Source organism: Notothenia coriiceps, unplaced genomic scaffold (assembly GCF_000735185.1).
Source record: "Notothenia coriiceps isolate Sejong01 unplaced genomic scaffold, NC01 NC01_scaffold00006105, whole genome shotgun sequence".
NCBI lineage: Eukaryota > Metazoa > Chordata > Actinopteri > Perciformes > Nototheniidae > Notothenia > Notothenia coriiceps.
Window position 1 is genome coordinate 200,105 of NW_011338806.1, and position 13,313 is coordinate 213,417.

At 39.5% G+C, this 13,313-nt stretch overlaps 1 protein-coding gene across 8 annotated transcripts in view; it reads left to right on the forward strand.

The window, feature by feature from the left end:
* gramd1ba (GRAM domain containing 1Ba) overlaps window positions 1-11,697 on the forward strand; it is a 31,580-nt gene extending 19,883 nt beyond the window's left edge. For 3 of the 8 annotated variants that reach the window (XM_010768914.1, XM_010768912.1, XM_010768908.1), the window contains 11 exons: window positions 545-716; window positions 869-1,012; window positions 2,623-2,741; window positions 2,828-2,970; window positions 3,154-3,257; window positions 4,592-4,837; window positions 4,992-5,079; window positions 5,569-5,580; window positions 5,689-5,796; window positions 6,536-6,656; window positions 7,930-11,697. In XM_010768914.1, the coding sequence (XP_010767216.1) occupies window positions 545-716; window positions 869-1,012; window positions 2,623-2,741; window positions 2,828-2,970; window positions 3,154-3,257; window positions 4,592-4,837; window positions 4,992-5,079; window positions 5,569-5,580; window positions 5,689-5,796; window positions 6,536-6,656; window positions 7,930-8,025 (1,353 nt within the window). In that variant the 3' untranslated portion in view covers window positions 8,026-11,697. Of the gene's footprint in view, window positions 1-541; window positions 717-868; window positions 1,013-2,622; window positions 2,742-2,827; window positions 2,971-3,153; window positions 3,258-4,591; window positions 4,838-4,991; window positions 5,080-5,568; window positions 5,581-5,688; window positions 5,797-6,535; window positions 6,657-7,929 lie in introns of all 8 variants that reach the window. The other 5 variants (XM_010768910.1, XM_010768911.1, XM_010768907.1 and 2 more) reach the window with 3 other exon arrangements.
* Window positions 11,698-13,313: the final 1,616 nt, after the last annotated feature.

Sequence of the window (13,313 nt, forward strand, 5' to 3'; positions counted from 1 at the left end):
GCAGTGTGACCCGGCCCTGTGGAGGTACGTGTCCACTGAGACTGCCAAGGCACTACNACCATCATCACACATTACATAAGTTCTCAATGTGTCCTCATTATCGGCACAATGATGAATGCAAAGCACATGTTCCACTGCTGTACTGTTTTAACAGAAATGATAATACTGCATTACGACACATGAAGGGTTTGCATAAAACATTTGTTATACTATTACATTTCAACAATGTGGATGTATCATGTTGTTAGTTCACATACAGTACATCTTAAGGAAGTGCTTCAAAGGAAAGCGTAGATTACAGTTTACTCATAAAGATCAGTATCATCATGACAGTTGCTCAGCCAATGAATTCTATTTTATCATTTATTATGTGGGTCTGCTCTATCGGAGTTTGAGAATTGTTACCCTTTTTTAAATGTTGATCTATCTCTTTTGAGTTCCCCAACTTCATGGACTGGAATACTGAAGCTTTATAAATAAGTGTGATGTACTTTTACTCTTCAGTATCACTGGTTGATCATATTCTCTTCCCCTGGTCCAGCAGTGTGACCCGGCCCCTGTGGAGGACGTGTCCAGCCCCTTACCTGACGCAGACTTCCTGACCCTTCTCCTGCCCGAGAACCTCGAAAACACCGCCCCTTTGCAGCCGTTGGACCTCAACGAGAACGAGGACCTGCCCACCGAATTAAGCGACTCATCCGACACGCATGATGAAGGTGAGTCATTTCACCCTGCCTCGTAAAAAGAAATCAACAATTAACTTCAGACAGTTCATTCCCAGGGGTTTTTTCTCTATCAAAGTCGATTTCTCATATGTTTATCTGATTCGTTTTAACCGTAGTCTCACACAGAAATATTGTTTATGCAGGTGAGGTCCAGGCTTTCCACGAGGACCTGGGTGGCCGGCAGTTCATCAACGAAGTGTACAAGTTTGGTGTGGACAAGATGTATGACTTACTCTTCACTGAGTCTGACTTCATGAGGGACTTTCGGGAGCAGAGGAGGTTCTCAGGTAAAGTCAGGGGCATCTCCACCAGTGTCACGCTATTACATCAAGACAGAATCTGAAGTTACAAAAAGGTCAACAACCTAAACAAAAGGAAGGGCCTCAGTTCTTCATAACAGTTAGCAGTTGAAGACATGGATATATCACAGATTTTTACAGAACATTAACAGGATTGTATACATTAAGATTCAAGATGCATTTAATGTCTATCTAAAACACAGGGATGCACAATGCAATGCAAGTAGTGATCCCTTTACGAAATACGAAATCACAAAACCAAACTTTGTGTAATGAGTACTGAGGATTACTTCTGGGGTAGTCTGATTCTGAAATGAAGCTGCTCTCTAGTCTGATGGTTCGACTGCAGAAACTTCTACATTGTTTAGCAGAAGGAAGTGGGGTGAAAGGTTGTTGCTGGGGTTGGTTCTTTAAATATCTCTCTTGGGATTTGAGATAGGCACTAAAAAAAAACTATTATCACTGATGCCGTGCAGATTGGTCCCAACCCTGTCTACCAGGAGCTCTCGTGTCCTGGGCCGTGCACATCCTATGTTTGTAATGTTTCCAGTCAGAATGCTTTTTATTGCCACTCTGTGAAAGTAAAGACGAGAACTTGGCATGGGATTTTTTTCTTTAGTTTCCTTGTAAACTGGCGAGTAATGTTAAGGAAATCCACAATCTACAGAATGATCTCCATGTCGGGGTAGAGTTGTGGGTGTGGGTGTGCTGTGCGGGGCTGAACATACAGCCCTTCAGTGCTCTGGTGAGAACAAGAGAAGAAGATTACCAATTCAGACTGACTGGGGTTTGTTTGTGAGGAAACCAATATCCAGTTGCAGAATTTAGTAGTACTAGTGCTGAGAATGCCAATGGGGGAGATTGTATTACGGTTGTTTTGCTAAAACTGAGCTGAAATAAACAGATTCGATGCCTCTGCATTTTAGCCAGTGATATTCTGGATATTTTCCAACAAATCTTAAGTGATAGCTCCTCAGTCTTTACTAATGCTACCCCTTTCCCTTATTGATGCCAGCTTTCAGTTCCAATCGTTCAATGCTGTATTTCTGCTGTGTTTCTTTGTTGGCTCTGAACAGGGCCATCTCCGCTTCCCTTACTGTGATGTTGATGGTTGTGTTTCTATCGTAGACAATAGATGCAGCAAAAAGATAACATATTGAAACAAAGATGTTTTAAGAAATACCCCAGATTGCTGGTTTGATTTGATTTGATATAAAATAATTACCAATTTCAATAAATGGTCTGCATCAAAATAAGTACCGTAAAAGTGAAAGTGAAAAATGAAAGAATGCATTGTTACGGGTGAACTTAAATCTCTTTAAATGACTATAAGCCCTCAGTTTTTCTAAATATGAAATGGCATATTGTGCTCAGTAGTGATGTGAACCGTGATTGAGAAATTGTGACCTTCTATATTTTTTAAGCTGATTTTAAACAGTTTTTCTGTGTAATTCTACACCTGAATGTTCATCAGCCAAAGTGTGTGAAGTGAAATGTGCCTGTTTTTATCATACAAACAAAACAACATTAGATATGTAGCTATGCTCAAAGACTTCTCAGGGTCCCTTGAAGTTTAATTTTCAGATGTTCTCCTGCAGATGTGGTGTATCACACGTGGAGGACAGAGGAGGACGGTAACCAGTCAAAAGAGATCATGTACACCATCGCCCTGAACAATCCCCTGGCTCCAAAGACAGCCACGGTCACTGAGACACAGGTGAGGACTGAGGAGCAGCCTATAGTCCCTGAAGGTCTCACTTGAATGGTTTATTCATTGTGAAAATGTGTGCTGTGTGAGTTCAGACTCTGTACAAGGCCAGCCAGGAGAACGAGTGCTACATCATCGATGCAGAGGTGATCGCCCACGATGTTCCCTACCACGACTACTTCTACACCCTCAACCGCTACATGCTCACCAGAGTAGCCAAGAACAGGTGTCGTCTTAGGTACTGAAAATATTTACTCTCATATGTGTTCCACGACAAAGAGAAGTGTGCTTCCCTCAAGGGCCAAGTGCTGAGTTAATGCATTACAACAAAACGAAAGCACTTTCACTGTGATCCATTTCAGGTGAATATTTTAGAACACGCAGAAATGCTATAATAAATATATCTGTGTGTATCCTGCAGGGTGTCAACAGAGCTTCGGTACAGGAAGCACCCATGGGGGCTTGTCAAGGGCTTCATTGAGAGGAACTTCTGGAGTGGCCTGAATGAGTACTTCAGACACTTAGGTTAGCACAACACAAACAAGATGTTACAAATATCTCTGGTCTTTTTGAACCTTCGTCTTATCCCTTTGTATTGTGTTTGTGGTTAACACTGTTGCTTACTGTATATAGTAAGCCAAATTTTGGTCAATTTGGCTTTTTTCTTTAAGCGTATTTTAAGGAAATGTTTGTTATAAACCGATAGAACAGCTGTACAAGAGAGCTATCAAGGTGTTTGGCAGAAAGCCTTATTAATACCACCACTGTACCATCCTTGAAAAACAACATTTCTTAAGTTTTGACAATTTTAAGTCTTTTAAAAGTATGTGCTTTATTTATAAATGTTTACATGGACTGCCCCCCTGTCCTTAGTGGAATTCATCNAAAACACTATTTATTAAGTTTTGACAATTTTAAGTCTTTTAAAAGTATGTGCTTTATTTATAAATGTTTACATGGACTGCCCCCCTGTCCTTAGTGGAATTCATCCACAAAAAAGACACTGGACGCTGCACTAGGTCAGAAACCAGAGGAGACTGTGAGGTCCACTGTAGACGGACCACTTTTGGACAAAATGTCCTCTCCATTAAAGGCAGCTCACTCTGGAATAGCCTCCCAACTGAGATACGGGATTGTCCCACTCTAAATAACTTCAAAGGTCAACTCAAAGAATGGTTGAGAAACAACCAGACGTACAATCACCGCTAAATGCACTTTAATACAGGGGTATCTCCTCTTGCACTTTATGCATCTCTTGTATCTCCTCTTGCACTTCATGTAGCTCTTGTATCTTCTCTTGCACTTTTTATGTCGTTGCTGCTATATTGTATTACCATTTGGTAAATACCTGTGTATGCTGCTCTTGCTCTTTTGCACTTTTTGCATATCATGTATTTTGTTTTTGCTATGTTTGTAAAATGTAATTTTCTTAAATGTTTTATGTGAGGGACTGCGGATGGAAGTTAGCTCAAAGCTAAATCTGGCACTGTTACGCTTGACACATTTTTAATGTTCATTACTGTGCATTGTCCCTGCCAAATACACGATGAAATAAATAAATAGAAAGTAGATATTTAGCTAGCTAGTTTGATGTTTGAATGAGAGAGCTACAGAGTATGGGGGAGGGAGGAGGAAAATGTTTTTGCATGTCGATTTTTATGATTGTGTAAAGTTGGCAAAAGTCATAATGATTCATCTGATTGAGTTTAAGTCATGTGACTCAAGTCAAATGGCAGCTTATTTTGCCAGAAGAAATTGTCAAATTGTTTACTAAATGAAGATGGAATCAAAAAACTGAACCAAATACCGACTCTCACTGAAACCTTAACCTCTCATTCTCTCTGGTGTATTTCTTCTAGAGTTGGCGCTGAGTAAGCTGGATGTGATGTTGATGGAGCCTCACAGACAGTCACCTAAAACCAAGGCTCTGAGGATGTGTACCAGCCGCCGGAGGAAACGGATACTAGTCCATCACCTCAGAACTCCGGGGAACATGGACAAGGCTTTGAGCCCCGTCAGCACTCCTGAGAATGAGGAGGACGAAGACATCCACCTCACCAAACACGTGGCAGGCCAGCCCTTCAGAGGCCACCAGCTGATCTGTGGTCAGTGAAGTACTGTAGAACTGACATGACAAGATAAGAAATGTGGCCTCCTTGTGCATTTCAGAGAAAAAAGTCAACACATAACAACCTTTAAAGATGTTTGAGATTCTGTCTCAATTTATTTATTTCTGGGTTTTTTTGTATTCTCCGGTAGGTTCCACACAGACCAGACACATACCTGACTCTCCAGGTGGTTTTGCACTCTACAACTTCTCCAAACTCCTGCTTCTCATCGGCCTTGTGTGAGTTACAGCATTTATTCTCCCTGTTTGGTGACAGACAAATGTTTCATAACATATGACCGACAGAAAACTCCAACTGCAATCATCTCCAAAATAAATGTTTTCCATTTACTGATCAATAAATGCTTTTACGATTAAGACTGCAATCATTTTTCTGTCCCCTGTTTGCACTAAATGCCCTTCCAATTGCTTTTTGCAAAAAAGCATACAAAAGCAGAAAGTCATTTTTGCTTGATTAAATGCTTGAATGAGTGGTTGATTATCTGAATGTATGTCAATGAATTGTCTGTCATTTGGCAGAATGTTACTTCCACTAAGACAAAGCCAATCAGGGTTGATATTTGCATTCTATCACATCTCATGGTAATTGTAATAATCTACCAGGAATATTTGAGGATGTTCTCTGTCTTTCTTCTTTATTTTTGTTTTGTTTCAATCTTTTGTAATCCCCCTGTTCTCTCTGTTCTTGTCTTTAATTGCATCCCATAGGATCTCTATAAGGTATTTCTATTCCTGCCATGGCCCTGATTCCTTTCAGTAAATGGCATGTGATGTGGAAGATGAGGCTCTGTTTTACAGTCTGTGTTTTCTCTCCTTCTCTCTGTGTAGCCTGGTACTGCTGGTGGTTCTCAACGTCATGCTGTTCTACAAGCTGTGGATGCTGGAGTACACCACTCAGAGACTCGCTGCATCGCAGGCACTGAGACCTGATGAAAGGTAAACATGGACATAGGGAAAGGAATCACTTTTTCTGGTTATGCATGTGTGTGCATTATTCTGTTGCTTCAGATCCTTGGAATGCAAAGGTACATACATACACACCAGCATCAAATCTCATGTATAAATCCCATTATGAAAACTAATTTATTTATTTGAGAGAGAAGCCCATTGCAAGTCACCCAGCAGTTTACACTATACCAGAATGACTGGTTCAAGGAAATCCCGAGCTAGCCCTAACTTTAAGCTTTATCAAAGAGGAGAGTCTTCAGCCGGCTCATACAGTAAATGCTGTACACACACTTGGAGCTGGTTCCACGGAACAGGAGCTTGATAGCTGAATGCTCTGGCCATTGTACTTTTGGAGACTCTATGAACAACAAGGAACAATGCATTCTGTGATCACAGTGCTCTAGCAATAGGGTATTATTAGCTCTTTGAGATAAGATGGTGCCAGACCCTTAACATAAGGGCCTTGTTTGTGAAGAGAAGGATTTTAAATACCAGTAAGAGCGCAGCTAATAAGTGATAACATGCCGAATCTCCAAATGTTTTGCTTCAGCCTCATTTCGATTTTAAGAGATATCACATGATTTTACGATCTGAGCCTGAAAAACAGGTTTTCAAAATCCTCAATCTGGCCCTTTCTGGCTTCTCCTCAGACGGTCATTTCTTCTTTCTTTTGTTAAAGTAAAGTCCAGATTTCTTTGTGTCTCATTTTCTACCTGTGTCTCACCAGCGAAGCTCCGGACACCCAGCTGGAATGGATGCAGCTCACGGACTCCCAGCAGCGCGACGATGAAGAGGATCTCCAGAAGTGGAAGGAGATAATCAGATCCTCAGTGGTGCAGCTCGATAAGGTGAGAGAGCAGGTCAAACTAAAATACCGCACCATAAAAAAAAGAAAACGTCCCCAGGATAATACAACAACAAAACCATTATCTATTGCTAGGTTGTTCAGAGATTTTGAAGTGGGGTTTTATGAGGTACGTACATTCCCTGCAGTCAGCATGTCCACAGTTTGGAAACACAGAGATTGAGCTGTGCAATGTACTGAAGTGTACACATTTGAACCGCCTTACAAATGTCCCACCCAAAATAAATCTATATAGGTCTAATTGTATGATTTATTTAAAATATTTTCACAGCCAGTGTTCATCCATTTATGCACTCACCAAAGCTACCAGACTCCTTTGACAACAATAACAATGTTACCTTGCAGAACACGTCAGTTTCTCACCCTCTAAAAACCAAAACCACACAAGGACACAAACAACAGACCAGCAGAATGACTATTGTGTAAATAGTTGGCCTTTATTTTGGGATGTAAAATATGTTTGCTCATGCCTCCATACACAGCATTGCAATGTTTTGCCCCCCTGCCCATACCCCTGTCTGTATTCCCTGACTACGAGTGTGCCCAAAATAGTACAAAACATATACAACCACAATTCTAAAATTCAAAACTATGCCTAGAATGTTTTTTGTAGAAAAGTTATGTTTTGGTTTGAGTACAAATAACTTCACTTAAGATATCCTCTAAATGCTAAACATTATAAATAAAATAAGTGTACAGCAGTGTAGTATTTTGATGAACAGAGGCTGAGTCGCTCACCAGGCAGCTGTTCATTTATGGAGTGGAAGACTGAAGCAGAGCTCTGTTTCCATCAGCCATAAACAGAAGATCAGAAGGAAGTGATCTCTCTTTCTCTCCCTCCATCAAAGCTCTTTACTCCAGAAACAATGTTTAGAGACAGAGACATTTTACTGGAGACTACTGTAGCTCCAGACCTTTATTTACAACATATGAGGTTAAGCTGCTTCAGTTATCTGTCTCAGGCGCGTCCTACAGAACAGATACACTGCTGGTACAATTAAACCAGCAACAGATGTAATTTTTTGCAGGATGTGACATACCTATTATATCAAAATGTTTAGTTGCTGTTGTCACTTCCTATATTTCCAAATGTGTCCATTCTCGTGTGGATTGTACACTGAAAAAACGGAAACGTGGACCTTAATTAAACATCCGCTTTTTTATTTAAATGTATAGGCTAAGTATGTAATGTCTCAGTTCTTCAATTTTTTTATATTAAGATTTTCTGACTCATTTTCTCCTGCCTTTTCATCCAGATAAAAGACTCCCTTCTTCATCTCCATAAAAGCATTGGCCTCAAGGACCACCCGCCACACCCTGAGTCTGAAAAAAGGAGAACCCAGAATAACTGATCGATAACGTCAAGGCATGCGGACATGATGTGCAATATTCATCCTACCTTTCTGAGCCCATGGAGGGAAGGTGGCCTTCAAAAGGCCCTGCTGGGTGTTCAGTCCGAGCTGCACCCCCCACTCAAGTGACCTCATCAGACCTGCGGGAGATGAGATGGGATTACACACTGCTCTGTCTCCTGAAGAGAGACAACATCTTTGGCAGGATTTGTCTGCAGCTTTCCTTCCATCTTGATCATCCACGTTCCTTCTCTCCACACAATGCTGCATTAAAACGTTTTGTTTTTTGTTCACATCCAGACAAAGATCAGACTGACCCAAAGCATGCAACTTCTTCTCACTTCCGGTGCTTTGCCAATTGAGAATCCATATTGGAATTATATATGCATTCGCTTTCAGAGGTGCAAAAACACATAGACATTTTCCTACCCTTCAAGGATCTCAAACAGCTGCTGTGTCTCTTTGTTTTATACCTTGAGAAACATGATGAGAGACTTTAACTAATCCACAGCCTGCAGTATCAAAGCTACACTGGAAACCTGATCCTTGAATTAAATGTATTATATCAACAGATTTCACATAACTGTATTAGGTTAGTTGAAAGCACTAATATTAAGTTTAAATAACAAATATTAGGTTCAACTTAATATTAATATCTTTCATCTAACCTAATAAAGTTATGTGTGATCTGTTGACATACATTTAATTCAACGTTTCAGTTTCCTCAGTGTACACGGAATCAAAATGTAACCTCATACATTTGTGTGTGTTTGTTTGTGTGTGTGTGTGTGCGTGCGTGCGTGCGTGCTTTCGTGCGTGCGTGCGTGCGTGCGTGTGTGTGTGTCAGATTGTTTGTAGTCAGGGATATTTTTACTGGGCATGCTGGGCAGATCAGGGCTGGTTCCCTGAGAGCTCATGCCATACTTTGTGATTTTATTTTATTTTGTATGTTTATGTGACTTTTATGGCATGCAGTATTCCGAGCTGTCGCTGGAGCATCCCTCTGCTAGCTGAGTGACGTGGTAATGCAGAGGGTTGCAAGCAGAGAGAATTCATGGGAAGAAAGCAGGGACTCTGAGGTCAGCGTGGCACAGCTCCTACTTTCCTAATGCGTTGCCAAGGAAACAAAGAAATGTCTTGTTCACAGCCAACCATTAATGTCATTCCAGTGTTTCAATGATTTACTCCGACAAATCTCACTGCTTCATCACTGCCAAGGCTCACACGTCAACATGTTATCCTATTAAGGATAGTCACCGTTGTATAAGCCATGTCTGGGTGTTGCATCAATTCATATGTGATTGTAAAGCAAGGCAAGTTTATTTATATTACACCTTTCAACACAAGGCAATTCAAAGTGTCATGTATTTGCACTGTGGGTCTCAGTCATGAAGCAGACTGAATGTGAGATGCAGTGAAATGAAATGTGTTCCATCCTTCTGCACTGTTCTTTATTTGCTTCAGTTGTCATGTATGCTTGGTGTTTTGATTGACAAACATTTCTCAGTGGCAGAGATGATCTATAACAGAAACGATCTCAATGAATCCAGCAACAGGCCCAAATGTAGTTGTTCAGTTTGAACCACTACGTTTTTTTTTATATCAAGGATACCGGTACTTAGATATAAGCTATATTCTCTCTCCTTGACTTTGGTTTTGGCTCTAATTGTTGACCTCCCAGTGGTCTCTGCCTCTGAGGAATGTTAGTCTAACTCAACAGGACGCTGTTTATCCTGTCAGTGTTCATATTATTTTGAGAAAATGTGTTCATGTCCCAGTTGGAAGACTCGTTTCAGAAATGTAATTAGTCACTGCAGCTATAACAATTTGTCTGATGATATATTCATGAATTTATTGATTAATCACACCCTTGACCGTGCTGTCTGGGAACAGTGTGTGATGTCTTGCAAGGCTTCCATGCCTTCATTTTTATAATACTGGTCCAACCTGTGAAAGTGTTTTATGACTCAAGGATGAACACTAAACTCTTCAAATGTATGACAAATATAATGGAAAGCAACATTTACGTTTGGTTTAAAATATCAAATTTGAAGGTTGATATACAAGGAAAGCTCGTTCAGATGCAGTTTGCTTTGTGCATTATTGAGTGATCGATGGAGAGAAAATAGCGAACGTATTATTTAAATGTATTTTTATATCATTGGGGTTTGGTGAAATGAAAAAAGGGAAATAGGTGCACCTCAAAACTTCTTTAATATTCTACCATTCTATGCACTAACACAATAATCTTTGCAGCAGCCTTGACATTAATAACTATAGGGAAGTTTTTGCTGGATAAAGATTCTTCAAGCCCTTCCACAAAATATACTGTAGTACAAATATATCTGTACATCTACAGTATGTGGGTTTGTTTCTACAAGATAAAACAAAACATAAATCAGGACCATCAGCTGCATAAAAGACGATCGTTGTTAACAGATCGAACAGGTAAACTACAAATAGAGTACAGTTACGGTGTGAATTCGTTTTGGGCAAATATTCAGATACAAGTGCAAACTTTTATTTTCATTTTTGAATCTTATGAACCACACATAAATGATGAATTCCCTATTTTCTCTCCATATCGTTTGACACTGCAAATGTAAGACTGTTAAATTAGGAGGTGCAATTTGATAACCTTATTTACTCCAAAGCCATGTTTAAAACAGTTCAAATGCATATGTTGAGATGATGTCATTTCACTTGAAATCATGACTTGTTAATGGAATATCTTGTAAAATATCACAAAGTCACGTGGCTCCTCTCCTGTATACAATGCATGGCTATTCTATTAAGGCTAGCGATTAAGATCATGTTGAACTCCATGCATCAACACTAGAGGTTTCAGTTTAGCACATGTAAACACTGGAGATGAGCCTGAAGAGTAGACACCCTGAGGTTTAATCACCAAGCATCAGTCACAGTGAGGCCCATATGTTATATGCGACAAGTCTGTTTGTGCAATCAACAACATCAATGAAAATGAACCAGCTGACATCAAAATGGAACTTATAAACGAAGATGGTTTGATTGGGTATATTTCTTAAAGGAGCAGTGCAGCATTAGGGGGATCTCTTGGCAGCCATATATTAAAGTATTCATGATCATGTTTTTTTAAGAGTTTAATCATGTGTTTTCTATGCTCTGTAATGTTTCTGCTTGCTGTATGTGGATCTAGTTGGTTGCACTCTGCAAACTGACCACTAGATGTCACTAAAACCTACACACTGAACCTTTAGAGTCGAGTTTCCATGACATCACAGAATGCACCCTCAACTTTCAGCACTCCACACACACACACACACACACACACACACACACGCACACACACGCACACACACGCACGCACGCACACGCACGCACAGGCACGCACAGACACGCACAGCTGCAGTATCTCTTCATCCTGCCTTCAGTCATCTCACTTGGTTGTAAAGCGTTGTGTTCTCCTGTGTGTGCTTACAATATCTGACCTGTCGTCTGAAACCTATTTTGATCTGCATATATGAACAAAAAGTATTTATACAGATATAATAATGCATATTGTTGTGTAGAGTTATAGTACATATTATAAGGACTCAAACTACGCTGGCAGTGGTTTGAGGATAACAAAAAAGTTATTTTAAGGGAAAAAAAGTGATTCAAGACAGAGGAATGAATAAAAGTGCAAAACAATTCATGGATCAAGTGTGATTTTTTTTCATTCGGTGATGTCAGATTTAGCTTTCAATACTAGAGAACTTACCTTTGACAAGGTTCTGAAATTGAACATGTTGAATTGATTATTAATAGTGTACAGATGTCCCATTAAATATAACATATTTGAGCTGTTCACACTCATAACCTATAGGTGGCATGCTTAGCTCTAAATATTCTTCTGTACAGAATGTCTTTCCAAAGCTTAGGAAAAGATGACGATGCTGGTCACTGTTGTAAAGGAATCATCTGCCACAGGAAAAGGGGTTATGTATATTTATTGAAAGTACAAAGTGTATAAACATAATTTCTACACTATATTCTGTAAACGCAGTTATCCATCAGTGCTGCACGAGAGAGGCACTGACTAATATTGACAACATCTTATCCCAAACTAGATATTTGATACTTAAATATGTATTGTAGTGACAATTGCTATAATCTCAGTAATAACTCCGACAAACACACCACTGTGTGTGCCCATACATTATCAAATGATTGGGAGGAGGTTATGTTGTTATTTCCTTTTATATTTCAGATTTGTATTTCATTGTGCTTTCCATTTGCAATCGGAGCATGGAGTGCCCTCAGCAGATAGTGTGTGTGTGTGTGTGTGTGTGTGTGTGTGTGTGTGTGTGTGTGTGTGTGTGTGTGTGTGTGTGTCATGCCTTCAGACTCCACCAACAGCTGTCCGAGTGAGCCTGCACAACAGAGACAGAGGTGAAGTCAGATTGACAGTGGGATGTATGTGACCAACTGTATTACTGTTTAAATGGCACAGAACCAGTGTTTTATTTTTTTAATACTTTATGCTCAAATCCTAATAAGTTTAATTGGTATTATATATCCCACTTTTTTTAATCAAAAAGGGGTAATTCATTGTATAAAAGATAAATATTTTATCGGCAAACAATGGGTGTTTAGAAATATTGCATTCATGGATGGACCACACATGCCACAACTCTTCATAATGATTGTTACTGCTTGCCCAGTTTTATACAAATATTTTAATTAAAAATGTCTATACATTTTGTATATGTTTCCAATAACTTGTGAGCCAATTTTTGTGTACTTTTAATAATATGTTATGAGAGGGGCACATTTCATGTGGGACAAGAGAGACAAAGACAGTGTTCAACATTTCAAAATGTTTAGTATTGCATAAAGTCATTTCGCACAAAAAGATAATAAAATACCATTATTGTTTTTTAATAACAGAGTTTGTGTCAATTATTTAGTCACAATTTTAGTTTAGTTACTTACTTTGCCATTAACCTTAATGCAGTTTGGGGTAATAAATACATAATTTATGCAGCCAAACATTGTTTTATTTCTTAAAGGTGGGGTGGGTAAGTTTGAGAAACCGGCTCGAGATACACTTTTTTTTATATTCCATGGAATGTTCTTAACATCCCGATAGCAATGAATATCTTAAGTGCTTTGACAAAAAATCCACAAAAAAATGTCATCTGTGGAAGCCGTGGTAATGTAAAAAGCACGACCAATCCTTTCAGCCGGCCCGGCTAAAGTAACTGGATGGCCTACCTGCCTGTCAGCCTTCCATCTGTGCAAAAATTTATCTCGTGCCCTCATTG